The sequence below is a fragment of the Dermatophagoides farinae genome, chromosome 3 (assembly GCF_024713945.1).
Source record: "Dermatophagoides farinae isolate YC_2012a chromosome 3, ASM2471394v1, whole genome shotgun sequence".
Taxonomy (NCBI): domain Eukaryota; kingdom Metazoa; phylum Arthropoda; class Arachnida; order Sarcoptiformes; family Pyroglyphidae; genus Dermatophagoides; species Dermatophagoides farinae.
In genome coordinates this window covers 6,001,552-6,029,202 of record NC_134679.1, presented here as the reverse complement: position 1 = coordinate 6,029,202, position 27,651 = coordinate 6,001,552, and the positions used below count along the sequence as shown (strand labels likewise).

Genomic DNA, 27,651 nt, shown 5'->3' with positions numbered 1-27,651 from the left:
TTTGGATGACAAATTTATACATTGATAGTAGTGTGAAACATTTTTTTATGTGTTCTGTTTTTGTTATTATTCATGTACAGTCACATATTATATGATGGGGATCTCGAAAAGCTTTTTTTTTCTTTTTTTATTTCAGTGCCATGCATGCATTTGTGAGCCATTGTTTGTTTGTTTTGTGACTTTGTATGTGTTTTTACACGTTTTGTATCAACCGAATTTCATTTCATCATTATTCGTGGCACAAATAATCTAAATCGAAATTTTATTTTTTTTTCTTGTTATAAACCAAATTTTCAAAATTATGGCTGAAGATTTTGATGTTGAAGCTTTACTTGAAGCAGCTGTCGACGGTGAAAGGGTAAGTGTCAAATGTTTTTTTTTCTCACCAATTCTAAATGCAAAATTCTTGGTGCGAGGTAAGCTTATTTATCAGGCCAAAAAAAAGATTCATCATTTCTGCCTTTTCAATCATCGTTATATTATATTTTTCCAATCAAACTTTTATTTGGCGTTTCATTGATATTTACCCAAACAAACTAGAAACAAAAAATAAGCAACGATTTATATTATTGGAATCATTCATTATTCGTTTTTGATTAATGATGAAAATTTTGATTTTTGATGTTTCCCATATATATAGATCCGATTGTGATCTCGAAAGCAATATAGTGATGATGATGATGATGATGTTTAGATATTCTAAATCAGGTGATGATAACACCGTAAATCACATTTTGCATCCGTCATTTTTTTTGAACATGAATGTTTTTTGTCCATTGTCAAAGGACGTTTTAAAATGATAAAAAATGTTTTCATCACCAAGACGAATTAAATTGATGGCTGGCCAAAAAAAAAAAAAAAAATATCAACATTGAAAGTTTGTGGGTGTTTTCAAAAGGATTTGAACATTTTTTTTCTGAAAAGCAAAAAAGAAAACAATACAAAAAATTTTTTATTTCTTTCTCTCATTGCAGACACCACATATACACACAATCACAGAGATGCATTTGATGGTGTGATTTCGGCCGCAAATTGATTGATTAATGAGATGATCATGATCATTATGGTTAATTTTGAATGAAAATTTTAAATTTTATATTTATATTGCATATATGAAAGAAAAATAATCAACGCTTATTCGTATTATTCTTTGAATTCTTTAGATTGTGATTATTCATTCAAATTCAAACATTCATTATTACCTAAAAAAACAACAGCTGTTTAAAAACTGTTGGCTATTTAAAAAAAAACTGATGATAATTTAAAATGTATGTTTTTTCTTTTCTTTTTCATTAATATTTCTTCTTATTTACTTTCCCTCCCACATAAAAAAAATTCTTCGAATTTAAAAAAAAAAAAAATTTTTTTTTGATAAAAATTGCTGTCTTTTGGACTGACTACAAATGATGATGATGATGATGATAATGTCACTTGTCTCATTGATTGAATTTGAATCGTTTGAATAATCAGGATTTTTCGTACAATAATAATAATCATCATCATGGATCAAAAGGTGATGGCCACAATAGCCGTGATGCGGATCGTTCATCGAAAAATAATGGATATAGTAAAGATGTGGATGAAAAACGGAGGTAAGATTTTTTTTTTTTGATTTTCTTATATTTTTAACAATAATTTTATTTTCTTATTAATTGATGATTAGTAAACATGAACGAACCAAAAGCCGAAGTGAACATCATCGGTCACATGAACGTCGACGTCGAAGTAATAGTCGCGAAAGGAGTCGCCGAAGTCGTAGCAAAGATAGGAAACGATCGCGAAGATCTAATAGCCGCTCATCCAGTAAACATCATTCCCGATCATCGAGACATCGATCAAGTCGAAGCAGAAGTCGTGATCGAAAACGATCGCCTGATCGTTATTCATCAAGAGATCGACACCACCGTCGATCGCCTAGTCCGCCCAAAGAATTGCCGTTAGAGGAAAGAGATCAACGTACCGTATTCTGTATGCAATTGGCCGCCCGTGTACGACATAATGACATTGAAGAATTTTTCAGCAATGCCGGTAAAGTCCGTGAAGTTCGATTGATCATGGACAATCGAACACGTCGTCATAAAGGCATAGCTTATGTTGAATTTGTTGATATTGATTCAGTTGGAAGGGCTATTGCTTTGACAGGAACTCGTCTTTGTGGCGTACCAATCGTTGTACAACATTCACAAGCCGAAAAGAATCGTTTGGCCAGTATGAACGCATCACAAGCAAAACAACATCAACGTATCCAGCAGCCGATAACCGGGCCAATGAGCTTGTATGTTGGATCTTTACATTTTAATATTACCGAAGAAATGCTTCGCGGTATATTTGAACCATTTGGTAAAGTGGAAAAAATTGAATTGTCACGTGATACCGAAACTAATCGCTCAAAAGGGTATGGTTTTGTTCATTTTAAAGACGCTGATGATGCTAAAAAAGCTATCGAACAATTGAATGGTTTTGAATTGGCCGGACGGCCTATGAAAGTTAATTATGTTACAGAAAGATCTACATCAGATAATCATCATTCACATCATCATCATCATCATGGAGCTTTAGATTGTGATGAATTAGATAGAACGGGTATCGATTTAGGTGCCACAGGACGATTACAATTGATGGCTAAACTTGCCGAAGGAACAGGGATTGAATTTCCAAAAGCAGCAATGACAGCTTTACAGATGAGTGGACAATCGGTTACAAATGGTTCAGTCAATTCCAATAGTGGTCAACAGAATAACAATGTTCCCATTGCTACACAATGTTTTTTATTATCTAATATGTTTGATCCACGTACAGAAACGAATCCAAATTGGCCCGAAGAAATAAAAAATGATGTAATTGAAGAATGTCGTAAACATGGTGGTATCATACATATTTATGTAGATCCAACATCAAATGATGGTCATGTTTATGTTAAATGTGCATCAATTTCATCGGCAACCGCTTCTGTTAATTCATTACATGGACGATGGTTTGCAGGTATGATCGAATCATTTATTTATTTATTTTAATAATAAATTTTCTCTATAGGTCGATTGATTACAGCTGCATTCGTTCCCGTGATTCATTATCATAATCTATTTCCAGAATCAGCCAATACAACTACTCATCTATAAGAACAAAAAAAAAACAAAAAGATTAACGCTTGTTTTTCATCGAAATACACAGTACAAATGAAAACACTAATTATAATAATAATAATAACCTCAAAAATATTTTTATCATAATCATCATCATCATCATCATTAATGATTGTTTGTTTCTTTATTTTATACAAATTTTGGCTATGAAACATGAAAAAAAACACTAATTTTTCTCTGTTTAATAATCCTTGAGGATTATTATTATTAATATTATTTCACACATTTCTATATATTCAATATTTTTGTCGATTCTTTCAATAGGTTTGTAAATAAATTTTATTTTTATTTTTTTGCGAAACAAACAAAAAAAAATGTTTGGAATGTTTATTTTTTATTTTTATTATTGATCAAAGAAAAATTTTTGTTTTGCGTTTTAAATATCAAAGGCACTTTTTGCAATTGGCAATGTGATGATGGTGATTAGGATGAATGTTGCTGTTGGTGTTGGTGTTGGTGTCGGTGGTGGTCATGGTTGTTGTTATTATTGTTGTTGTTGTTGTTATTGTACGTATGCAGGAATATCATTTTAAAATTTTGAAATTCATTTTTCAATTCATCAACACTGGAATGTAATTTTTTCAATGGTCTACATTTATATATACATGAAAAAGAAAGAGATTTGGGTGGGCGATAAGTGTTTTTAATTTGAAACAAAAAAAAAGAAGAAGAAAAGGAAAAAAATATCCGGAAGAAAAATGAAATAAGAAAATTTATTCATCAATATTTTCTCAATATAAATCACAAATGATAATAATAAAATTTTAAAAAGATAAAAAAAAATCATGCACGAATCATTTGTAACATTCATCATCATTATTATTATTATATGAGCTATAAGCTACTACAGACACATCGTGAACGAGTTTTTCACATATGACAAAAAAAAAACAACCAAATCATCATTACAATATGAAAAGGTGGTATATAGTAGGAACACATCAGAGACAAAAGAAACAGAAAAGAAAAAATAATCAAAACAATCATATCGACAAAAGAAATCAAAGTGACCACAAACTTACTTTTGTTGTTGTGGTGGTGATGATGAATGTTGTTCCAGATTTTGTTTAATTTTTTCCAACGATTTAAGCTTTTCCTTTGCCAATGTTAAACTTAATCCTTTTGAACGTTCTTTTTCTTTTGCTAATTCTATTTCAAGTAATGAAATTCTTTGATCGATTAACTGTTGATTATTATCATTCTGATGATGATGATGATGATGTTTATCATCATCATTTAGAATGGCCATATTTAATCGTTGAATTTCCATTTCCTTATATTGTAATGATTGCAATGATTGATTGATTCGATTCTCAAATTCTAAACGTTCATGATTTAGACAATCAATTTGTTTGCCCAATTCAATTAATTTCATTTCTTGTTCATGTATGATTGATTCTTTTTGTAGGATTACTTGTTTGATGTCGTCATTGATATTGTAATCACCATCATCATCATAATGAACCGTTATTGATCGATGATTATCATCTTGAGAAGCAATAATTGTATGTGTGGTTTGATCATCATTCGATTGACGTTGTTGCTGCTGCTGCATTTCTTTTCGATATTGTTCATTCTCATTGTTTAATTCCAGATTTTGTTTGGTTAATTTTTCAATTTCAATCACATTTTCATTAATTTTGGATAAATATTTTTCACATTCCATTGATAATTGTTCATGTTTCATTTGTAAAACATTATTATTTTCTTCCATTTTGCCAATAAATTCTTTTAGTTGAAAATTTTCTTCATGTGATCGCAATTGATTTTGTTCTAATTCTTTAATTTTACTATTACATTCATTGACTTGTTCTGAACTATGACCAAATTCTTGTTGTTCATCTTTATTTTGAAATGTTTGCAATGTATTTTCCAATACATTGTTCATTTGTTTAAGTTGGTCATTTTCATTTCGTAAATGACTTATGCACGATTGAAATTCACAATTAAGTTGAATATTTCGATCTTTTTCATGTAATTTTTCTTGTAACAATTGTTCATTCATTCGTTTCAAACGAATGATTTCAGATTTTGTTTCATCCAACAATTGTATCATCAATGTGTTGGATAATAATTGTTTGGTTGAATTTTTTTCTTGTAAGAAAATTTTATTGTTATTTACCACCGTTGTTCGCAATTCATTCAATTGTTGTTGTAATCGTCTACATTCATTGTGAATGGCCAACAATCGATGTTTAAATAATACTATAATAGCATCTTTTTTTCTCAGCTGAAGATCTTGTTCATGTTTTTTATTGTTATCATTATCATGAATGACAATTACGTTGTCTTTTTGTTCATCTTTTATCATTTTTCTATTTTTATTATTATCTACCGTTTCGATCTTGTTCTGCTGTTGTTGTTGTTGTTGTTGTTGATGATACCGTAATAGTTCATTATTTAGACGAATATTTTCTTGTTGATATCCATTCACATGAATAGTCATATTATTTATAACATTATCTTTTTCATTGATCAATTTTAATTCATCTTGTCTAATGGTAATCATTTCATTTAATCGTTGTTTGAGTTGTTCATTTTCCAATTTTATTGAAGAAATCTCTTTCTGATGGCAAGTGGTGGTGGTGGTGGTGGTGGCAATTACCGTTTCACTATTATTGTACATTACTTGTTTCAATTCCGATTGTTCACTATTTATTAATTGTTGTTGTTTTTCATTTTCAAATTCTTTCAGCCGTGTTTCCATCATGACTAATTGTTTTCGTAATTGATGTATGTAAAGATCACGATTTGATCGTTCTTTTGACATTTCTTCAATTATATAGGTCAATTGTTTGATCTGGTTACGCAACGCTTGATTCGATTGTTGTTGTTCAATACGAACGGTATTGCTCGAATCTTTTATTGGAATGTTTACCTGAACATATTGATTACATTTTTCAACCATCGAAATTACATTCGTTTGTGTTGATTGATTAGATTTTTCACAAAGACGCCGAACTATATCTCTCATATCTAATTTATCAAATGATTGATTGAAATTCAAATTTTGGCTATTCGTTTCATGACTAGCACAATTGTTTTGGCAGTTTGATATCGATGATATAATTGATTCACCGTCTACGTTATCATGACTAGATTGACTAATTGTTGATTGACTTGATTGTTTGAATAAATTTCCCTTTTTCTTAGATCGTTTCTTCGCCCTCGTAATCGATGATTCTTTAATATTCGAGCTAATGATTGTTCCATCTTTGTTAGCTTTTTCAATAATTGTCGAAATACAACTAGATGGATAGGGAATCAATTCGTTCATAATAGAATTGTATGGTGATGATGATGTATCCAATTTTGTTCGACTAATCGGATCAATTCGAAGCAAATTATTTTGATAAATGGAATGATCCGTAGATCCATGGTTATTTTTGTCGACAATAGAAGTTACTTTTAAATTTTCAGCATCAATATTTAGAATGGCACTCGATTTCTTCGGATTATTCATCATATTATTTGGGCCATAACCATTCCAGAAAAAAAACACCAATGGATCAATGGGAATTGAAAAAAAAAGAAAAAACGATAACAAAGTATAATCTAATACATCGTTGTTAAATAACCAGAAAAAAATGATTTGGATGATACGTAAACAAAAAATTTAATTCCTATTTCATTCTTTCCTAACCTATTCTGTGGATATAGTGGAATCAATTGTTCGAATCAATCAAACTGCACTATCAAAACAAAATGCTTGTTTCGATGAATTAAATTTTTTTTTTATCATCCACACTTGAATGATGGCCTCGAACATAAGACATTCGGTAACAAAATTAGTTCCATTACTTGAACGGCTTTCATTGGTACGAATCAATCAAGATGCACTTGATCGTGTTATACGATGTGTTGAATTTTCCAAACAAATCGATCAGATTGATGATAATAAATTGGCCAATGTGAAACCAATGATATCACCAAGTGCCGAGAATAATGATTGTATTTATATGCGTGATGATTCAATCGAACCTACTGATCATATTGAAATAACTAAAAATGCACAAAAATTGGTTGAAGATTATTTCGTCACCCCTTCTAAACATAAACATTATAGTGATCTATGATTTTTAAATATTCATTTTTGTCTTTGATAAATGATTTTTTTTTATTCATTCATTTAGCAACTAAACGATAGTGATGATGATGATCAAGATTCACACCAATGTTGTTTGTGTTGATTTTTCAACAACAAAAACAAAAAATTCCGACCTTGAAATATATGGAAAAAAACAAAAACAAACACACAGTTCGAATTCGAACCGATCACCTGAAAAAATTAATGATAAAAAAACTTGTTTCAACCATCATCATCATCATCTTTATCAATTCAAAAAAAATTATTCCATCTTTTTTCGGTTGGCTGATTCGATCCATTCATTTGCCATGGCTTACCGCTGTTTTATTTGTTGGTTTGAACATTTATGCAAAATGAAAAAAAAATTCGGGGAAATTTCGTTTTTTTCGTCATCATCATCATCATCATCATCATAGCCTCATCACTGATAGCGGCAAAACACAAAACGAAATACAATTGCCTAACCATTGAGAAACATATATGCATTCAACCTTTTGCTGTACTTTTTTTTCTGATTGATTGATTAATTTTTTTTCCAATAATAATTCATTCATTCGAATACATACATCGACGTATATGGGATAAACCCGTAATAATCATCATCATCATCAAAAAAAAAAAAAAAATTCAAATTGTTTCAATGTATTGATATCGATCAAATTTTCATTCTCTCATGTCATTTAATTCATTAATTTTTTTTATATTTAAAAAAAAATGAAAATATCGATAAATATATGACCTGTTCCTGGATTGAATGGATTGAAATCCAATTTTTTTTTCACTCAATAAGGTGGAGAAATATTAATGTTTGAATTTGAATTTCTCTGTTTCAAAATTTAAGATAATTACCACCATCATCATCATCATCTTAATCTTGATATGTACTTGTAAAACCGAACAAAAGAAAACTAGATCAATCAACTTGTTTCAGGCAATTTTCACACACACACACACACACACACACACACTGACAGATATAGATAAATTACACCGATTGAATTAGAAGAAAAAAAATTACTGACAAACGTAAAATATTTTAATAGTTGGTGTTTCGAGAAACAGATATAGATAGAGAGATCATTGACACAGTATTTTCAAGTGTGTGTGTGTAGATTTGATTAAAGTGCGTGGTATGATTTCTTTTTATAATAAAAAGGAATCTATCTGATAATTAATGTTTTTTCTTTAAAAAAAAAAAAAAATCGCTTACCTAATTTGGCTGATGTAATTAATGTTTGAAGTGTATGCCTGTTGAAAACGAAAGGATTCTGTCATCCTTGGAATGTAATTTGTCAAAGTCAAACTACTACATCATTCATAACAGTGTGTGTGAAAAAAAAATCCTAGTGGGAATTGCAAATTATTTGCACGACAAAAATGGAATCAATGATCAAACAAACAAACAAAAAAAGTTCAAATCCGCCCGTCATATATGAACAGGGTCATAAGCGATTGGAATATTTTTCTTTTTAAATGAATAAAAAAAAAGTGTTTGTATTTGGTTCAATCAATTTCAAGGATTTTTTTTTTTGGCCACCACCACCACCATTATTATTTTGTGAATAAGAATGATGGTCATTATCATTATCATCATCATCATCATCATTCCAAATGATCAATGGTAAATCATTTAATGGTGTGCAAAAACGATACGATCCATTGACTGTCGATCTGTCTGTCTGTCTGTTTGTTTGTTTGTTTGTTTGTTTTTTCCCCATTTCAAAATAAGATCATCATTCAAAAATAGCATCACTTGAAAAACGAAAAAAAAAAATTTCGGCCATTATCATTCAATGGTGAACGAAAAACTAACGGTTTTTGAAAAAGTAAAGAAGCATCTTTTCAGAAAAGTGGAAAATGATGATGATGCACCTAGACATCTAACCATCATCATCATCATCATCATCATCATCTGCTATCAATCATTTAAAGAAGTGGTTTTTATTTCTTGTTTGAAGAAAGCAAACAAGCAAAATCTAGAAACTAAAAACTTGTATTTCCAGATAACACAAATATACACACGAAAAGCATCTCTTTTTTTTCGTTATCCATCCAAGATAGCTGAGATTTTTTTTTTTTTGAGAAAAAACAAAAAAAAAATTACTTGTACCACTTGTGTACAGTAATGATAATAAGCAACAAGTGGTCTTGGTTTTTTTTTGGTTGAGAAATAAGAAAAATTTAAATTTTTTTTTCTTGTTTGCTTGCTTCAAGAGTTTAAAGCCGCTACGACCACCACCAATACCACCACCACCACCAACACGATCAGCCACACTGTCAATGTTCGATGATCACACACACACACAAATATTTACGAAATTCTTTCTTTTTTTTTTCTTCGAAAAAGATTATTATTTCTTGAAACTCACACTTGTTGCTCACCACATATCAGACACATACACACACACGGTGTCGATGTGTCTTTGAACATCGGCTACAAATACAGAGAATTTTTCTTTTTCAATATTTCTAGTTCTTTTTTTTCAACGAAAAAAAAAATTATACAAATATTCAATATGTGTCTGTGTTTGTGCAATCATCAAAAAAAAAAAAAAAAAAAAACGAAATTCTTATTAAATGAATACTGCCACTGCCACTACCACACACACACACAGATAACAAACACAGTGATCAGAAAATATTGAAAAATATCCGGCCAATATAATCGGACGACGATAATTTTTTTTTTTGTTTTTGTTTTATCTTCAACGATAGATATATAGATTCGATGATTTTTGTTTTCTGATGTTCATAACTAAATGATACGCATCATCGTTATCCAAAAAAAAAAACAGCGAATATTTTTTTTCGTTGTTGTTGTTGTTGTTGTGTTATTTCTCATGAACAATATTATTATCACATACAATCAATGAGCTCTCAATATCACTCTCGAAACGAATATAATTCAGAATCGATTAATTGATACGATTGTTTTTTTTTTCATTTTCAATAACAGCCATATAATTATTTTTACACATCGCATCATCACATCATTTTTATTTATTTAAAAAAAATCATCATTATCCACAACAAACAAAATTATTATTGACATCATCACCACATTCTTTGGTTGATCATCGTCATTTTTTTTTTAATTTCATTTCAATTATTGCTCTATTCATTTTATTTGGAAATTGTCATCATCATCATCATTATCATTGCAAAATAGAAATAATAGAAAAAAAACGTCATCCTCTCTCTCTCTCTCTCTCTCGCTATGGCCATCTTCCATTCATAATAAAACCGAAAAAAAAGACTCATTTCCTGGTTAAATCTCTCTCTCTCCCTTTGTCTGTATATTTTCTATTCATTCATTCATTCATTTAGTATGCGTGTGTGTGTGTGTGTGTGTATGTGAATACATCTCGTATGATGTGATTGTTCTAAACTTGTTGTTGTTGTTGTTGTTGTTTGCTGTGTTAAACATTTGATTTTATCCATCACGATGATCATTCAATTCATTCAACATTGTTTTTTTTTTATTATTTGTACGCGAAATTTACTCTTTTTTGTGTGTATGAAATAATTCATGATGAATTTCATCTAAAAAGGTCATCATCAACCAACACCTGTGTGCGTGTGTGTGTGTGTGTGAATTGATTGTGGAATGCGATTTTATTTATAATTTGAAATGATGCATTCACTCGTGAATTGATCCAAATTTTGTTGATTTCAATTATTTGGTTTTTTAATTGAAATTTTTTTTTCTTTGGTCGTCGTTACGGTCATTATCACAACGATAAACGATCAGAACGTCATCATATCAGACTACAAAAATCATTGAGACATTGACTTTGTCCTGTATCCACTATTCATTGGCATCCACATCATCATCCAATTGTTTCATCAACATATCTGTACGTCTGATGACCATATCATTGACATTGTTCATGGCCATTTTTTTCAATTACGAAAAAAAAATCGTTGAATGTTTTTGTTGGCCAAATCATTCAAATATGTGTGTGTTTCATGTAAAATGAATGAACGATAACAGCAACAACAAGTGTGTGAATGAACAAACAAGCAACAACAACAAAAAAATTCATAAACAAAACGGATTCATTAGAATTTTCATTAAAAAAATATTCCTGGCAAAATAATCATTTTTTTGTGGTGGTGGTAAGTGGCAAAAAAAAAAAAAAAAAAACAATCTTTGATGATTAATTTCAATTTCCTATCAATTGTGTTATTGTGATGATGATATCAATCGAGAAACATATGAAAATCCTCTATTCAAACACACAGACACACACACACACACAAGCACAGGAAGAACTTTTTGATTGAAAATTATTAATTTTCATTTATTTATTCATCATCATCATCATCATAACATAATATTTTTGCTTTATGACATGTATCATTCGTGGATGTTTTTTTTTCTTCTTCTTCTCTATCCACTATAGTTGGTTCCTGGTTGATTGTCTCAATTGTGTCTTTAGAATATAATAATAATAATAATTTCAATTTGATTTTTGCTAGTCATCATCATAATAAAGTTTATATGAATAAGTCTTGTCTTGTCTTGTTGTTTGTTTTTTTTTTTTTGTTTGTTTGATGCATTTTCCATCATCCCAAATAACTGTCATTCAAATTTTTTTTTCTTCTGATTATGATGATTAGGTTTGCTTTATGAAAAAAAAGATGAAGAAAAAAGGCTTTAATTTGATTGTTTGATCCGACAACAAAAAATTTTTTTTGCTTTTTTGGTGTGTCTCGATTTTTTTTTGTGTGCATGCATAAATCAATGAATCATTTGTGTTGTGTGTTGCAGAGACCACCCAATGCATCATTCATCAATTATTGGCTAGGCTGTGATTTTGATTTTGTTTTTGTTTTTGTTTCCAACATTCATTTTTGAAATTAAATCTCAAAAACCGATGATTAAAGATAATTGTCATTGATCTTTGTAAATCTAAACTCGCTTCGATTTTTTCCTATAATCATACCATTTTCAATCTATTGATTGGTGCCGAAATCAAATATATTGAAATTGTCTTTTTTTTGTTGTTGTTCGATGATAAAATGATGATTTCAATGTGTATCATCATTATATAAAACACGTACACACTCGTCCAAGGACGTATTCAAGTTTTTTTTTCTTGTAAATATTTTGTTGTTTGTTTGTTTGTTTGGAAATTATTGATGCAAATAATAATAATAATCATAAAAACTTGTTTATTTCTTTGCATAATAATTTTATTCATTGTTTTTCTATGAATTTTATTCATATAACAAAGAATTTTGAATTTTGTACTCGAATTGTACTTGATTAATATTCACACACACAGGTATTGTATTTGGCTTGGCTTGATGATCGGTTGGTCGGTCGGTCAATTTGTTGATTGTTGCAGTGATGATAGAAATTTTCGTTTTGGCTATATTTTTTTTTTTTTTTTTTTAATTAACACAACATCGGGTACACAAAATTGGTACATTTTAATTAAATTTTCATTCGATTTTTTTCTCTCTATATCTAGTTTTTCTTTTATCGATATTCGATTATTAATCAATCATTTTTACACATCTACATAGACATTGTTTGTGTGAATGTGTGTGTGTGTGTGTGTGCGTATGTTGGCGTTGTCCGAAATTATTCATTATTCATTTATCGGTGAAAACAAAACAAAAAAAAAAACATAATTTAGATCAAAACAAAAACAACAACAAAGTAACAACAAATCTATAGACTATCAAAATGAAAAACAGCAAAAAAATTGATGATTTTTGATGATTAAAAGTGATAAATGAAATCTCTTTACCGAGTTTGATCCATTTTTTTTATATTTGTTTGTTTGCGAATGAAAAAAAAAATGAAAATGATAATTTTTCAAAGGCTTGGCTTGGCTGCTGCTGTCCAGCATGTATTTTAAATGTGTAAAATGCTGACAAAACAAAATGAAAAATGTTTGCAAAGTCACCATTGGCATAGCTGTTGTTGTTTTCATTTCATTTTTTTCACCTCAATCGCATGAATCTAGGTTAAAAAATATATTTTGATTATCATTAAACAAAAAAAAAAAAAAAAAAAAAATGAACAAAACGCACACACACACACACAAATGCATATCGATACTGGATCAAGATAAGATGTCTACTTTTCATAAGGTGAAATAGGTAAAAATAGAAAAAAAATGAAGAAATTTTTTTTCATAAAGATGACGAAAATGATTGTGCTGCTGCTGCTGCTGATGCTAAAACTCAATTTTGGCAGTGTTATCATTGAAAAAAAAAATTAAATTTCACTCTTCAAAGGTATCCATTGTCAATTTTCGGATCGATTTTTGAAAATTTTCATTTCCACTTGTTGCTTTCAATCCTATTGTGTGTGTGTGTGTGTTTATTTTCTCTTCAATGTAGATGTTTTATTCAAAATTAAAAAGTTTTTTTTCTGCTTTCAAATGGCCTGAATTTTTATTTTTTTCAAAAAAAAAATAAAACTGTCATATCGAATAATGATGATGTTTTAATCTAATATTGATTATACCACATCATCATCATCACATAATCGAATTCAGATTCACCTGTTTCATCTGGATCATTATTTTTTTCCACCTGTTGCCATTTATATATATATATACATAGATGATGTGGATGGATGAACATCCAAAAAAAATTACGCTAATCGACCAAACATGCACAGACACACAATTTTTTTGTTGTTTGTTTTCTTTTTTTTCTCTTTCCAAAAAGTCAAATGATTATCATTGGCAAATCAAACTATTATAGCTTGCCCTTGATACCGGCATTTAATAATGATAATAACATGAAAAAAAATACCACATGTTATAATTTACCTGTATAATTTATCTATATACTAGGAAAAAAAATTGGAGATTTCACCTTTATTATTATTGTTCCACTATTTTTATCATTATTGCATAAACAAAAAAAAAATATCACCTTGCACCTTGCACCTTGCTTGCTTGCACAATTTTATTGTTTGAACAGGCGTGACGTATATTTATTTTTTTTGTTCATTGTTTTGAAATAAAATAGACGATTGGCATAGATTTTTTTTCTTTCTTTCTCCTTTCTCTCTGTTTTGTATGTTTAAAATTTGATGATCAATTCGTTTGTTTGTTTGTTTGTTTGTTTGTCATTTTTTTCAATCATCATCATGAACATATTATAACCTTTTGCTTGTTCAGCAACAAGTTTCCGAAAACAAAAAACAAAAAAAAATTTTCTTTCGTTTCACCCCCCTTCCCCAAAAAAATGATGATGATGATGATGACTAAATTTCATTTAAAATGATGACAATAATGATGATGAACATATATGGTTTGTTGTTTTGAAATTGATGCTTTCACCATTTTTATGTTGTTGTGTGATATTATCTCATCTCAATGACAATAAATGGACTGGACAATAATCTTCTACATTGTTTCCCATCGTTGGACATCATCATCATCATCATCATCATCGTCGTCGTCGTCGTTTGGTTTTCTCATTGTGAATCTCTCTGTGTTTTTTTTTTCATAAACGAATTTATTCAATGTTTTCATTTTCAGATGGGAAATTATAATTTAGTGAAAAAAAAGAGTTTGGAATCTGTTTGTGATAACATTAAAAATGGAAAAATCAAAAAAAAAAAAAGAAAAATTTTTTTTCCCATTTTGACGTGAATTATCCCTCGAATATCATATGTTGGTGGTGGTGGTGGTGGTCGTTGTCTATCACCAGTTGTTTTCCCAATGACGCTTTTTTTACGTTTGACGTTTTGCACTTTTTGTTTTGATTCATTATCATTGAATCCCAGGTTTTTTTTCAAAAGTTTTTTTTTCCATTTTATTTTGTCATAGAAGAAGAGCAAGAAAAATCCAACATAGAAAAAACACACACACACACACAAAATGAATGAAAATGATAAACTCAGTCACCCGAATTGAAGTGTGTGCGTGTGTGTGTGTGTGTGTGTGTGTGTGTGTGACTTTCCCCATCATTAGATAAACATTCATATTCATATAAATAAAACATAATAAATTCAATTGAAATTCATTCAAACTTCCGTTACTAATTTGTTTTGTTTATTTTTTTTTCTCTTTCTCTTTTTTTTCTATTGTTGTTAAAACTTCACTCCCAGAATGTAAATATTCTGCCACTGCCGCTGTTGTATATGTACGCATATACAAAAAAAAAAAAATGAAAATGGAATCGAAACAAAATATTTTCACCAATAACAGAATCAACAGTTGTTCAATACAACATTATTGGATGGATAATAATGATAATGCAAAAGATCCGATAACGATCCATCATAAAATGGATGAATCATCATCAACAACAACAACAACAACAGTGCCAAATTCATTAAAATCAACAACAAATTGTTCAAATAAACGATTATTAAAATCAAGTGATATAATAATGGCCAAATCACCAGCAATAAGAAATAATCGATACACATCATTATTATCATCGTTTTTATTATTTACAAAACATCATCATTATCGACAAAAAAAATTTTCATTACCATCATCGTCATCATCATCATTTTATTTGTATAAAAATAAATCTCAAAATGTGATGTATAATACATTAACCATTGTGATGATTATGTTCATTATGCCAGCCATATTATCATCATTATTATTAATGGCCAATAATACTGTTCAAGGGCAACTTTATAATATTAGCTGTCCAAATGTTAATCTAATACCACGTTTAACAATGCCAACAAAATCATCATCATCATCATCGTCATCTTTAAATAATTTACATTTAAAAAATGTTAATTCATCAATAAATCATCATCATCATGATTTTATCATGTCAAATCATCATCATATGATGATGTTAACACAACCTGAATGTGATTGTACGGTCAAAGATGAAGGTGGATGGGAAATTACCTGTTTTCTTAATGGTAACGATTTGAATGTATATGAAGATTCACTTTCATCAACAAATTCTATGGCTGATAATCATGATATTAACGATGATAATAAATGGCTTGAATCAGAAGATGGCATTGAATTTGATTATGGTGGTGAAATACCGATTGCATTCATTGTTAAATATGATGTACAACATCAAACGCTGAAAATTGAATGTGATAAAGCAGTACCCGCATTTAAACCTGCATTATTTCAAGGTTTTTTCACTGATTTTTTTTTCTTCAAAATCAATTAATTATCATTGTTTTGTTTTGTTTTCAATTCATTCAGGTTTTGGAATCGATCGTATCGATAATTTTGTGATTTCAAATTGTGAGCTTCCACAAACATTACCATTGAGTTTTATATTGGATCGAACACAAACATCAACCACACAAAATGGTGGTGGTGGTGGTGGTGGTTTTCATTTGACATCCACTGTTGGTACACATAGTTTCACTATCAATACAACAACAATCGGACAACAATTTTTGGATACGGTACCATCCATCAAAACATTAGTGATTAAATCACGTAAACGTGTTAGTGTTACGCAATTAAATACACTGTTAAGTGATCTACGAACATTGGAAGAATTACAATTGACCGATTTTGATCTTAACGATATTGATAGCTATGCTATTGAAACATTTGACACACATTTACCACAATCATCATATTCATCCATCATAAACGGTTTCAACGTCAATCATCCGAAACGAATCAAACGTAATGAACATTTAATTAACCATAATGATGATGATGATGATGATAATAAGAAAGATTCAATAATTGTCACTACTACTACTAAGACCACAGATGAGATGCCTTCATCACCATCTGATAACCCGGCAACGACGACAGTTTTACCATTAAATATAGAAACAACATTAAATAGTGGCGGTGATAATGATGATAATGTTTCAGATTTGACAACAACCGTATTACCATTACCATTACCTCCATTAGGACGATCATTATCGATTTCAGATCCGCCATCCCCAGTTGATTCATCTGAAGATAAAATTATCAATGAAACATTAATTACAACGATTAATACTGCTGCTTCTGATGATGATGGTATTAGCATAAAATCGCTATCATCACCATCTGCTGCATTACCATCCTCATCAACTTCGACCACAGTCAAACCAATGACAACAACGGTTATGTCATCTGATATGAATCACATTGAACCAGAAGATACGATTATCAACATGACTTCATCATCACCATCATCATCATCAACAGCTATTGATGATGAAAATGATTCAATTAATTTTGAAGAAGATAATATTAATGATGTAAACATTGAAAATCGACCAATCATCGTTTTGGATGATAATGTTTTGAATTTGGCACGTATACTGCCAAATTTAAAAGATCTTCGATTGAAAAATTTCATTAAAGAATCTAGTATACCGAATGTTATGTTTCAAGTTATCAATGGATTGGATAAATTAGAATTTCTAGAATTACGATCCAATCATTTGGAAACAATACCTGCTGATGCATTTGCATTTGCTGGCTCAACATTGAAAAAACTTTACCTGTCACATAATTCTATCAAACACATTGATGGCCGATGCATTCACCAATATATCACATTTGGAAATTTTAGATATTTCACATAATCATCTGATACACCTGAATGATTATACATTCAAACCGTTGAAAAATCTACAATTCTTGACAATGTATCGTAATCAATTTCAAAATCTAAGTGAATATCTATTTCAAGCGAACAAAAAGCTCATTTCTTTAGATATCAGTCAAAATAATCAATTGGAACCATTGCCTGCACAGCTATTTCATGGATTGACAAGTTTATCGAATTTATCGCTTGCACATTGTAATCTAACATCAATCAGTGTTGAAACACGGCAATTTTTTCGTAATATTCCCAATTTGCTTTCACTAAATGTGAAAAGAAATCAATTGAAAAATCTTACATTGAATGGTTTATTCGCATGGAACGCTAAATTGTCAAAAGTAGATTTCTCATCCAATCAAATTGAAATTATTAGTGCCGATATTTTTACACTAAATTCAACCGAAATCATTGAATTAAATTTGAACAAAAATCTATTGTCAGAATTGCCAGAAAATTTATTTATTGAAGCACGTAAAATCCGTAAACTATCCGTATCATCCAATCGATTGCGACAGATATCACCGATGACGTTCATGGTATTACGTGAACTTGAACAGCTAGATTTAAGTCATAATTTTATCACTACGACCAATACAATTGCAGCCAATGCATTGCCATTTGGTCTTGGTGGTTATTTACGAAAAATTGATCTATCATATAATCAGCTATTTGATTTTGATGCCGATATACGACAAATGAATTGGAATTTTTATCTTCATATTGCCGAAATAAATTTACGCAATAATAATTTCACCGGTACATTATGGGTTCCAAATCAAATGGCATCATTGGAATCACAATTTCAGCTAGACGTCAGTAATAATCAATTTGAATCAGTAAATGTGCAGGAAATTTTATCTACAATACCAATCAATGATCGATCACAAGCTTCGATTACGAAAGAAACTTTAGTTCGATTAGATAATAATCCACTTGATTGTGATTGTCATCTATTTCCATTTCTGAACTACACAAAATCTGTTGGCCGTCTCTATGGTAAACATTTCGATACGATCAATAGAAAAATTTTGTTCATGATTGATGCAAATCCAAAAATTACTTGTCATAGTCCAGAAAATTTAATCAATCGTCCATTGGATAATCTTAAATTAAGTGAATTAATTTGCCCGATTGATGATGAACGTATTTGTCCCAAACAATGTGAATGTAAATATCGAAGCTCAGATCGTTCAGCTATTATTAACTGTGATAATCGTGATATTTATGACATTCCAGAAGAAATAAATCTATCTAAACATTATAATATATCATTAAAAGAATCGGGTATCGCTACATCTGTACAAGGTGTTATATTTCAACTTCGTGATAATCATATTCAATCCATTGATAATTTGGATACAATGATCATGTGGAATGAATCTGGAAACGATAATAAACCATTATATGTGGAAATTTTATTGGACAAGAATAATATAAGCAGATTATCATGGGATCCATTGACAAACAATACAATTGATTCGATGGTTTTAGTGAAAAAATTATCCTTGCAAAACAATAATATACAACGAATACCGTTGACAGTGATGGAGAATTTCGAAAAACTTGTCCAAACTAATCATACACGAAAATTACCACGTACGATAAAACCACGTTTGTTTTTAGGAAATAATCCTATTGATTGTTATAATGAACCATTACCACCGGGTAGTGAATGTTATATACGTGATTTTAAACAATGGCTTTCCAGTCATCCCAGTTTGATTGGAGATGTCAATATGATCAGATGTGATCGTGAAACAATCGAAACGAATTCATCTAGTTTGGTCATTGTCAATATGAGTGATGAACATCTTTGTCCGGTTTTGATACCACCAACAAGCAATACAACATTGATGGCATTGTCAATTATCTGTGTGGTACTGGCATCATCATTATTTGTCGTTTCTGTTCTCTATTATCGTAACAAACAAACAATATTGGCATTCATTTACATTCATCTGAATCCAATATTTATCTGTTTGAATTTCACTGAAGATGATTTGGATGAGGAAAAAATTTACGATGCATTCGTATCATATTCAAGTTCAGATCGAGATGTGGTGATGGAATTGATTGAAAAACTGGAAAAACCACATGACATGAATGAAGTTAGTCTGATTCTACAGAATGGACTGTCTATTCATGAAGGTAAAGCGGATCAAGTTGTACCGGAGAATGTATTTAAAAAATCGGCCACATTAAAATCAACGACTAAATCAACGATGGATGTGGAAATGGGTAATGGTGAAAATAATAATACCTATAGACTTTGTATACACGAACGTGATTGGTTACCAGGAAATCTTATAAGTTGGAATATTGTAAACAGTGTTCAAAATTCAAAACGCACGATTCTAATATTATCGGAAAGTTTTATTCGATCCATTTGGTTTCAAGTAGAATTTCATACTGCCTATTATCAAATGTTAGAAGATAAAATGGATCGTCTAATTGTTATTGTACGTGGTAATCTACCACCCAAAGAAGAGCTGGATAAAGATCTCAATTTTTTACTAACAACAAAAACCTATCTAGTATGGGGTGAAAAATGGTTCTGGGAAAAACTTTATTATGCAATGCCACATAAAAAACATCGCCCAACATTGATGATGACAAAAAATCAAACAGAAAAAGATAAACTGACAGCTGTAATGTCACCAACGAATACAATGAAATATAATGGTTCATCAACATTGAATGGTCGATTGAATGGTGGTTTGAATGACAATTGGTCATCATCATCATCATCATCATCATCAAAATTGAATGCAAAAGCTGAAGCAATGAAACAATATGTAGATAAAACGATTGCAAGTCATTTTCAATTGAATTCATATTCACCAAATTCATCCATCATTACTGACCATCATCATCATAATCATAATAATAATAAACAGGCAGCATCACAACAATCACCAATTATAAATGGCAATTCATCATTGGCATCCAATCCGAATAATAATCGACCGGCACCAAAAAGTTTACGAAATTCTGGAACACTAGCAACGGCTACACCAAATATATTGAAAGAATTCAATAATGGCAATGGTAATAATGAAGGAATCGATAATAAGAGTTTTATCGATGAAACTCATACATAATATGTCAACACAAATGATTTTTATTTTAATTTTTTTTTACTATTATTGTTGTATTTTTAAATAAAGAATGTGTACATAGAAAATTGTTGTTGTCCAGTTTTTTTTCATGTAAATAAAATGATGTTTTTTTATTATTTGAATTTCAAAGAAATATTTAAATTAGATACTATTTATATGCTATGAAATAATTTTAACAAACAAAACTAAAACGCGTTCATCATCATGAACGTTGCATTTCAATACCAACATTATCAGAAATTTGTTTCTTCAAACGTTCATAATGGGCCATAAATTTTTCCGACATTTCTTCATTATTCATACGTTTATAAACAATTGATAATAATTTACAGCTATTCATATTTCCTGAATTACATGCTTTTGTTCCATATTCGATTGCTTTTTCATCATCACGTGCAAGGACATCTTTGACACCGGATGCATACATAAAAGCTGCTGCATGACAACTTTCAATTGATTCGAATAATTGTGCTGTTGATTCCATATTACAGCCACGTTCCAAATAACGTAAACCTTTTTCATGTTCAGGTGAAATATGTTTTCGTATTGATGGTTCAAAACCGGCTAGAATTTTTCCAGCAAAATCACATCCAGTTGCATCGTTCAATTCACAGGCTTTGATGAAATATTTTAATGCTGCTGAATGATCACGATGTCTTTTTGGAAATCCTGACACAAAAAAAACAAAAATTTTTTTTTCAATGTTTAGATTTCGAATTTGATGGCATAACACTTACCGCGACCATTCAACAGATTCATTCCATAAGTTGAACAACTTCGGCCATAATTACGTTCATCACAATTTTCTTTGAGAACTTTGTTCGCTTTTTCATCATCATTATCCACTTGAGATAAATAATCAGCTAATAGTTGACATCCTTGTGGATTTTTTTCCGAATAACAACTGAATCGATATTCGATTCCTAGATTTTTTAGGAATTCTTTAATTTCTTCTTTTTCTTTTAATATTTCGGCCATGGATAATGTGAAAACTTTAAAAAAAATCAAATAAATGAATTTAACATGTGACCAATCGAAACAACTATTTCGATTCAATCAATAACATTGTATGGTTAAAATGGAAACCATGTGAGGCTTTTTCAATATTTGTTCCAATCATCATTTGTTTATTTATTGCTTTAAACATGGATTCATCTTGGGATTCTTTGAATATTGATGCCGAACTAAAGAAAATTATTAAAAATGAATTTAAATTCGAAACCATGACACCGGTACAGGCGGCATCAATACCGTTGTTCATAACAAACAAAGATTTAATCGTCGAAGCTGTTACTGGCAGTGGAAAAACTTTGGCTTTTGTCGTTCCAATTTTACAGATACTTTTACGTAAATCACAAACAGAAACGATTAAAAAACATGATATCGGTGCTGTTGTCATCAGTCCAACACGAGAATTAGCCACACAGATCTACAACGTATTCAAAATATTCATCGATCATTCCGAAGAATTTGATTTTAAACTTATGTTGTTGATTGGTGGTAGTAATACGGATAAAGATATTCGAAACTATGGTAACAATGGTGCTAATATAATTGTTTCAACACCCGGCAGATTGTTGGATATATTGGAAAAATCGGCCATTTTTTCATCGAAAATTCGTCAATGTCTTGAAGTATTTGTTTTGGACGAAGCTGATCAATTATTGAATTTAGGTTTTGAAAAAACTTTAAACGATATAATTGAATATCTACCAAAATTACGGCGAACATCACTATTTTCGGCAACACAAACCAAAGAATTGAATCAATTAATTCGTGTTGGTCTTAGAAATCCGATGAAAGTGGAAATCAAAGAAAAGAATTTGAAAAAATTAAAACCAAATCAATTACAAATGCCCAATAGATTGATGAATAAGTATATGATTTTCGAATCAGCCGAAGATAAATTACCATTTCTTATTGATTTTATTCGACAACATCCAATGGAAAAATTTCTCGTTTTCATATCATCATGTGCACAAGTAAATTATTTTGAACGTATTCTAAATCGTCATCTTAGTGGTAATAACAAAATTCTATTGCTCAAATTACATCGAAAACTCAAGAATAAAAGACAGAAAATCTATGATCAATTTCGTGAAACAAGTCATTCACTGTTACTTTGTACCGATGTTGTTAGTCGTGGTGTCGACATACCACAAGTTGATTGGGTCATTCATTTTGATCTTCCATTGACCATTGAAAATTATGTTCATCGTTGTGGCCGTTCAGCACATCAGATCAATACCTATGGTAATTCATTATTATTCTGTCTTAGTCATGAAATTCCATTCATTGATCATTGTAAAACCAGAGGTATCGATATACAACAATATGATGATCAAAATGAATTAAAATCTGATTTACAACAATTGAAAGAATCATTATTTAAATGGATTCGATCCGAATCAAAACGAAACATAAATTTTTATCAAATGTCAACAGAAGCATTTGTTAGTTTTATACGAACTTATTCAACTAAACATATAATGGCTAAATGGTTATTTAAAGATTGTGATGTCATTGATATTGCCAATGGTTATGGATTGTTAACGATGCCTAAAATGCCTGAATTACGACAAGCGAAAAAATGTTCCACTCAATTCAAAGGTAGTGATGAAGATGCTAAAATTGTTGGAAAATTTAAACAAATCTTGTATGATAAAAAAATCAAAAATAATGGTTTGGGTCCAATGTCGAAAACTGAAACTAATGCCAAAAAACGTCTTGGTTTCAAACGTAATCCACAAATTGCAGAAACAATCCGGAAAGTTCACCGTAATAAAACGATGAAAGGACGTACGAAAAAGATAATTTTCGATGAATTAGATGTTGAAGAACTAAATTCAGATGCTAGAATGGTGAAAAAATTGAAAAAAAGTAAGATTACAAACAAAGAGTTTGATGATTATTTTGGCTTATTATCAAAATGATAATATATAAATCAATAATGAATAAATGTCTTTCCTATGTTTTTCTTTTACCAATGCAATTTTTATGCAATCAAAAAAATGAATGATAATCAATTTTTTGAAATAAAAAAAAAATCGAACCACATTGATTTAATCAATCAAATATATTGATGATCATACGATGATCGATGATTTGGTTACAAGTTTTTATTTTAAATATTCGATATACGCTTGCGCGATAAAAAAACAAAAAAAAGCATGTTTGTAGCGCCGCTACCATGATTATTTTGTTCCCGAAAATGTGTACGGCACACACACACACATTGTATAAAAATCAATTAGAATCCCATTTTTTGGCATCATTTTTTCTTCGTCTTCATCGTTGTTTATTGAATCTGCAGTTTTAATTTTTGTTTCATTATTCGAATAAACTTTTCATTGGAAAAATTTTTTATATTACAAAATGGCAACCACAATCCAAAGTGTTAATGTTCCTGAAAAATTGAAACCAACTGAACAAAAACCAAAATATAAAATTGGTAGGTTTTTTCAGAAAAAAAGCAAATTATTGATCATTGATTTTAATCATCGTTTTTTTTGTTGGTGAAATTTATTTAGCTGATATTAAATTAGCCGATTTTGGTCGTAAAGAGATTATGTTGGCCGAATATGAAATGCCCGGTTTGATGGCATTACGTGAAAAATATGGTTCAACAAAACCATTGAAAGGTGCTCGTATTGCTGGCTGTCTTCATATGACCATTCAGACTGCAGTTTTGATTGAAACATTAATGGAATTGGGTGCCGAAGTTCAATGGAGCAGTTGTAATATTTATTCTACTCAAGATCATGCTGCTGCTGCTATTGCTGCTCGTGGTATTCCCGTTTACGCTTGGAAAGGTGAAACCGATGCCGAATATGTTTGGTGTATTGAACAAACTTTGATTTTTCCCGATGGAAAACCTTTGAATATGATACTCGATGATGGTGGAGATTTAACCGGTAATATAATGATAATGAAATCATTCGGTTCGATTTTTCATTCATTTTTTATCATTTCTAATAGCTCTTGTTCATCAAAAGTATCCCGAACTTTTGCCTGGTATTCGTGGCATTTCTGAAGAAACAACTACAGGTGTTCATAATCTATATCGAATGATGAAGAATGGTGATCTCAAAGTTCCCTCATTCAATGTCAATGATTCCGTTACGAAATCTAAATTCGATAATCTTTATGGCTGTCGAGAATCATTGGTAGATGGTATAAAACGTGCTACCGATATTATGTTGGCTGGTAAAGTTGCCGTTGTTGCTGGTTTTGGTGATGTTGGTAAAGGATCGGCACGAAGTTTACTTGGATTTGGTTGCAAAGTTATCATTACTGAAATTGATCCAATCAATGCATTGCAAGCTGCTATGGAAGGCTATGAAGTAACCGTATTGGAAGAAACATTATCAAGAGCTTCGATTTTTGTTACCACTACTGGCTGTAAAGATATTATTCGTGGTGAACATTTTATGAACATGAAAGATAATTCTATTGTTTGTAATATTGGTCATTTTGATTGTGAAATCGATGTCAAATGGTTGGATGATAATGCCATTGAAAAGGTCAATATAAAACCACAAGTAGATCGATATAAATTATCGAATGGTCGTCATATCATATTATTGGCTGCAGGACGTTTAGTCAATCTTGGTTGTGCTACTGGACATCCAAGTTTTGTTATGAGTAATTCATTTACTAATCAAGTTTTGGCACAAATAGAATTGTTTAACAAAAAATATGATCAAGGCATATATACATTGCCAAAAATTTTGGATGAAGAAGTTGCCGCTTTACATTTACCACATTTGGGTGTTAAACTAACAAAATTGACTGATGACCAGGCCAATTATTTGGGTATTAACAAAAATGGTCCATTTAAACCTGAACATTACCGTTATTAATTTTTTTTCAAAAAAAAAAATTTTTTTATCACAATTAATGACGTAAAAATTCTATGCAAAAGAAACAAAAAAACTGGATAAATAAATAAAAAATACTCTCTATTGATGATGATGATGACTGAAGATGAAATTTTTTTCCCCCTCACACACATCTCCTTCCTTTCACCAATGTTCCCCAAAAAATCAAATCAAGAGCCAGTTTGAACCTGTTTAAAAAACAGCATCGACAGTGGTTATTCAAAAAAAACCATGACGATTACGATATATAAATGATTTATGGAATTGAAAATTTTTTTTTTTTTTTTAGTAAGTTTATCATTTACCCTAAAGAGTAAATAATTGCAATACTTGAATTTTGATTTTTTTTCTTATTTTATTATTATGGCTATATTTGTCCTTGATAATAATAAAATTCAAGTAATATTTAAAAATGTCTTGATGATAAGAAACTAGATAAAGTACACACACACACACATTCCATCATTCATTCATTTCATTCTTTATTCACATATCACTTCACTTATTAGGGTAATTTATTAGGCGCCATTTGTTTTTAATGTGTGTGTGTGTGTGTGTATGGTTGAGTGATTGTATTGATTTTTTTTTTTAATATTCGAGGCACGATGTGAACACGAGTCTCTTTACATTTTGGTAAGTTAGTGCCCTCGAGGGCATTGTGAGTGTATATGTGTGTGTGTGTGTGTGTGTGTGTAGTTTAGGTTGGCGCCACATATAAAATACAATTTTTTTGTTTGATTATCAATTTAGAATTGGTTGCTACAGGCGTTTGGTTCGGACATCAAGTATTGAAGAAAGTGCAGATCTATATTCATATATATTGATATTTTCAAATTGAATTTGGTGATGCCTGAATGTACAAATGATCGATTGATTTCATTTGTAACGAATGAACATGTTCTCGTTACTGGTGGTGCTGGTTACATTGGATCATCATTGGTTCCACAACTTTTACAACATGGCTATTTGGTTACCGTATTTGATCAATTCGTCTATGGTATTTCACCATTATTAGCGGTTATTTCTGATCCAAATCTAACAATTATTAAAGGCAACATTTGCAATAAAGATCAATTACGTTCCGTACTAACCGATGATATTACCACTGTCATTCATTTGGCTGCAATCGTTGGTTATCCAGCTTGTGATGAAAATCCAGAATTGGCCATCCAGGTGAATGAAATTGGAACAGCAAACATTGTTGAATTGATTCAATCGAATCAAAAATTAATTTTTGCTTCAACCGGATCTTGTTATGGTGCTATCGAAGGATTATGTACAGAAGAAACACCAATCTGTCCATTAACTTTATATGGTCAAACTAAATCCAAATCAGAAGATATGATCCTATCGAAACATGGTGTTTGTCTACGATTGGCTACATTGTTTGGTGTTTCACAACGAATGCGTTTAGATTTATTAATCAATCATATTACACAAACACTATTGAATGAACGTGAAATTGAATTGTATGAAGCAAATTTTCGTCGTACATTTCTTCATGTTCGTGATGCTGCACGTTCATTTTGTTTTACAATATCTCATTATCAAAAAATGAAAGGACAAATATTCAATGTTGGTGATGAATCGATGAATATGACGAAAAAAATGGCTGCACAAAAAATCATCGAACAGATGCCATTTCCATGTTCAATTCGTGCTTCGTTAACCGGCCAGGATAAAGATAAAAGAGATTATGAAGTTTCATATGAAAAAATCAAACGTCTTGGTTTTCGTTCAACCATTTCAATTGAAAAAGGTATAGAAGAATTGTTGAAAACAATACCACAAATGTCTGTATCGGAAATCAAATTATCAAAAAATATTTAAATGATAATTTATAATTAAAATTTTTAAAAATCGATATGATATATTTAAATTTACTTTTT

General features: G+C 30.2%; 7 protein-coding genes across 8 annotated transcripts; 5 read left to right on the top strand and 2 right to left on the bottom strand.

The window, feature by feature from the left end:
• Positions 1-6: 6 nt before the first annotated feature.
• Positions 7-3,328, top strand: Caper (RNA-binding protein 39-like protein Caper). Its single transcript, XM_047058306.2, has 4 exons — positions 7-358; positions 1,471-1,592; positions 1,664-2,982; positions 3,034-3,328. Exons 1-4 carry the CDS (start codon positions 302-304, stop codon positions 3,117-3,119), a joined length of 1,584 nt encoding a protein of 527 aa, XP_046914262.1. The 5' UTR covers positions 7-301; the 3' UTR covers positions 3,120-3,328.
• Positions 3,329-3,426: 98 nt separating this feature from the next.
• Positions 3,427-6,726, bottom strand: LOC124494826 (uncharacterized). 2 transcript variants are annotated; one of them, XM_047058095.2, is made up of 2 exons: positions 4,166-6,726; positions 3,427-3,732 (listed from the first exon to the last, which is right to left on the bottom strand). In XM_047058095.2, exons 1-2 carry the CDS (start codon positions 6,607-6,609, stop codon positions 3,567-3,569), a joined length of 2,610 nt encoding a protein of 869 aa, XP_046914051.2. In that variant the 5' UTR covers positions 6,610-6,726; the 3' UTR covers positions 3,427-3,566. The 2 variants fall into 2 exon arrangements, with proteins under 2 accessions (XP_046914051.2, XP_075585052.1); XM_075728937.1 differs by lacking the exon at positions 3,427-3,732 and adding an exon at positions 3,843-3,987 and having other exon boundaries at positions 4,166-6,609.
• A 169-nt stretch (positions 6,727-6,895) lies between these two features.
• On the top strand, positions 6,896-7,792 carry GatC (glutamyl-tRNA(Gln) amidotransferase subunit C, mitochondrial). Its single transcript, XM_047058311.2, has one exon. It carries the CDS (start codon positions 6,896-6,898, stop codon positions 7,217-7,219), a length of 324 nt encoding a protein of 107 aa, XP_046914267.2. The 3' UTR covers positions 7,220-7,792.
• A 2,295-nt stretch (positions 7,793-10,087) lies between these two features.
• LOC124495184 (uncharacterized) lies at positions 10,088-25,859 on the top strand. The gene is given in 6 exon segments (XM_075728935.1): positions 10,088-11,349; positions 15,317-16,327; positions 16,401-17,689; positions 17,691-20,034; positions 24,413-24,796; positions 24,861-25,859. Coding segments are annotated over 5 exon segments (5,853 nt in total). The 5' UTR covers positions 10,088-11,349; positions 15,317-15,375; the 3' UTR covers positions 25,745-25,859.
• Positions 20,962-21,922, bottom strand: Coa7 (Cytochrome c oxidase assembly factor 7). The gene is made up of 2 exons (XM_047058511.2): positions 21,620-21,922; positions 20,962-21,551 (listed from the first exon to the last, which is right to left on the bottom strand). Exons 1-2 carry the CDS (start codon positions 21,858-21,860, stop codon positions 21,085-21,087), a joined length of 708 nt encoding a protein of 235 aa, XP_046914467.2. The 5' UTR covers positions 21,861-21,922; the 3' UTR covers positions 20,962-21,084.
• LOC124494824 (ATP-dependent RNA helicase DDX55) lies at positions 21,967-23,957 on the top strand. Its single transcript, XM_047058094.2, has one exon. It carries the CDS (start codon positions 22,028-22,030, stop codon positions 23,813-23,815), a length of 1,788 nt encoding a protein of 595 aa, XP_046914050.2. The 5' UTR covers positions 21,967-22,027; the 3' UTR covers positions 23,816-23,957.
• A 141-nt stretch (positions 25,860-26,000) lies between the features above and the next one.
• LOC124495195 (GDP-D-glycero-alpha-D-manno-heptose dehydrogenase) lies at positions 26,001-27,626 on the top strand. Its single transcript, XM_075728939.1, has 2 exons — positions 26,001-26,395; positions 26,513-27,626. Exon 2 carries the CDS (start codon positions 26,609-26,611, stop codon positions 27,590-27,592), a length of 984 nt encoding a protein of 327 aa, XP_075585054.1. The 5' UTR covers positions 26,001-26,395; positions 26,513-26,608; the 3' UTR covers positions 27,593-27,626.
• The last annotated feature ends 25 nt before the right edge of the window (positions 27,627-27,651 follow it).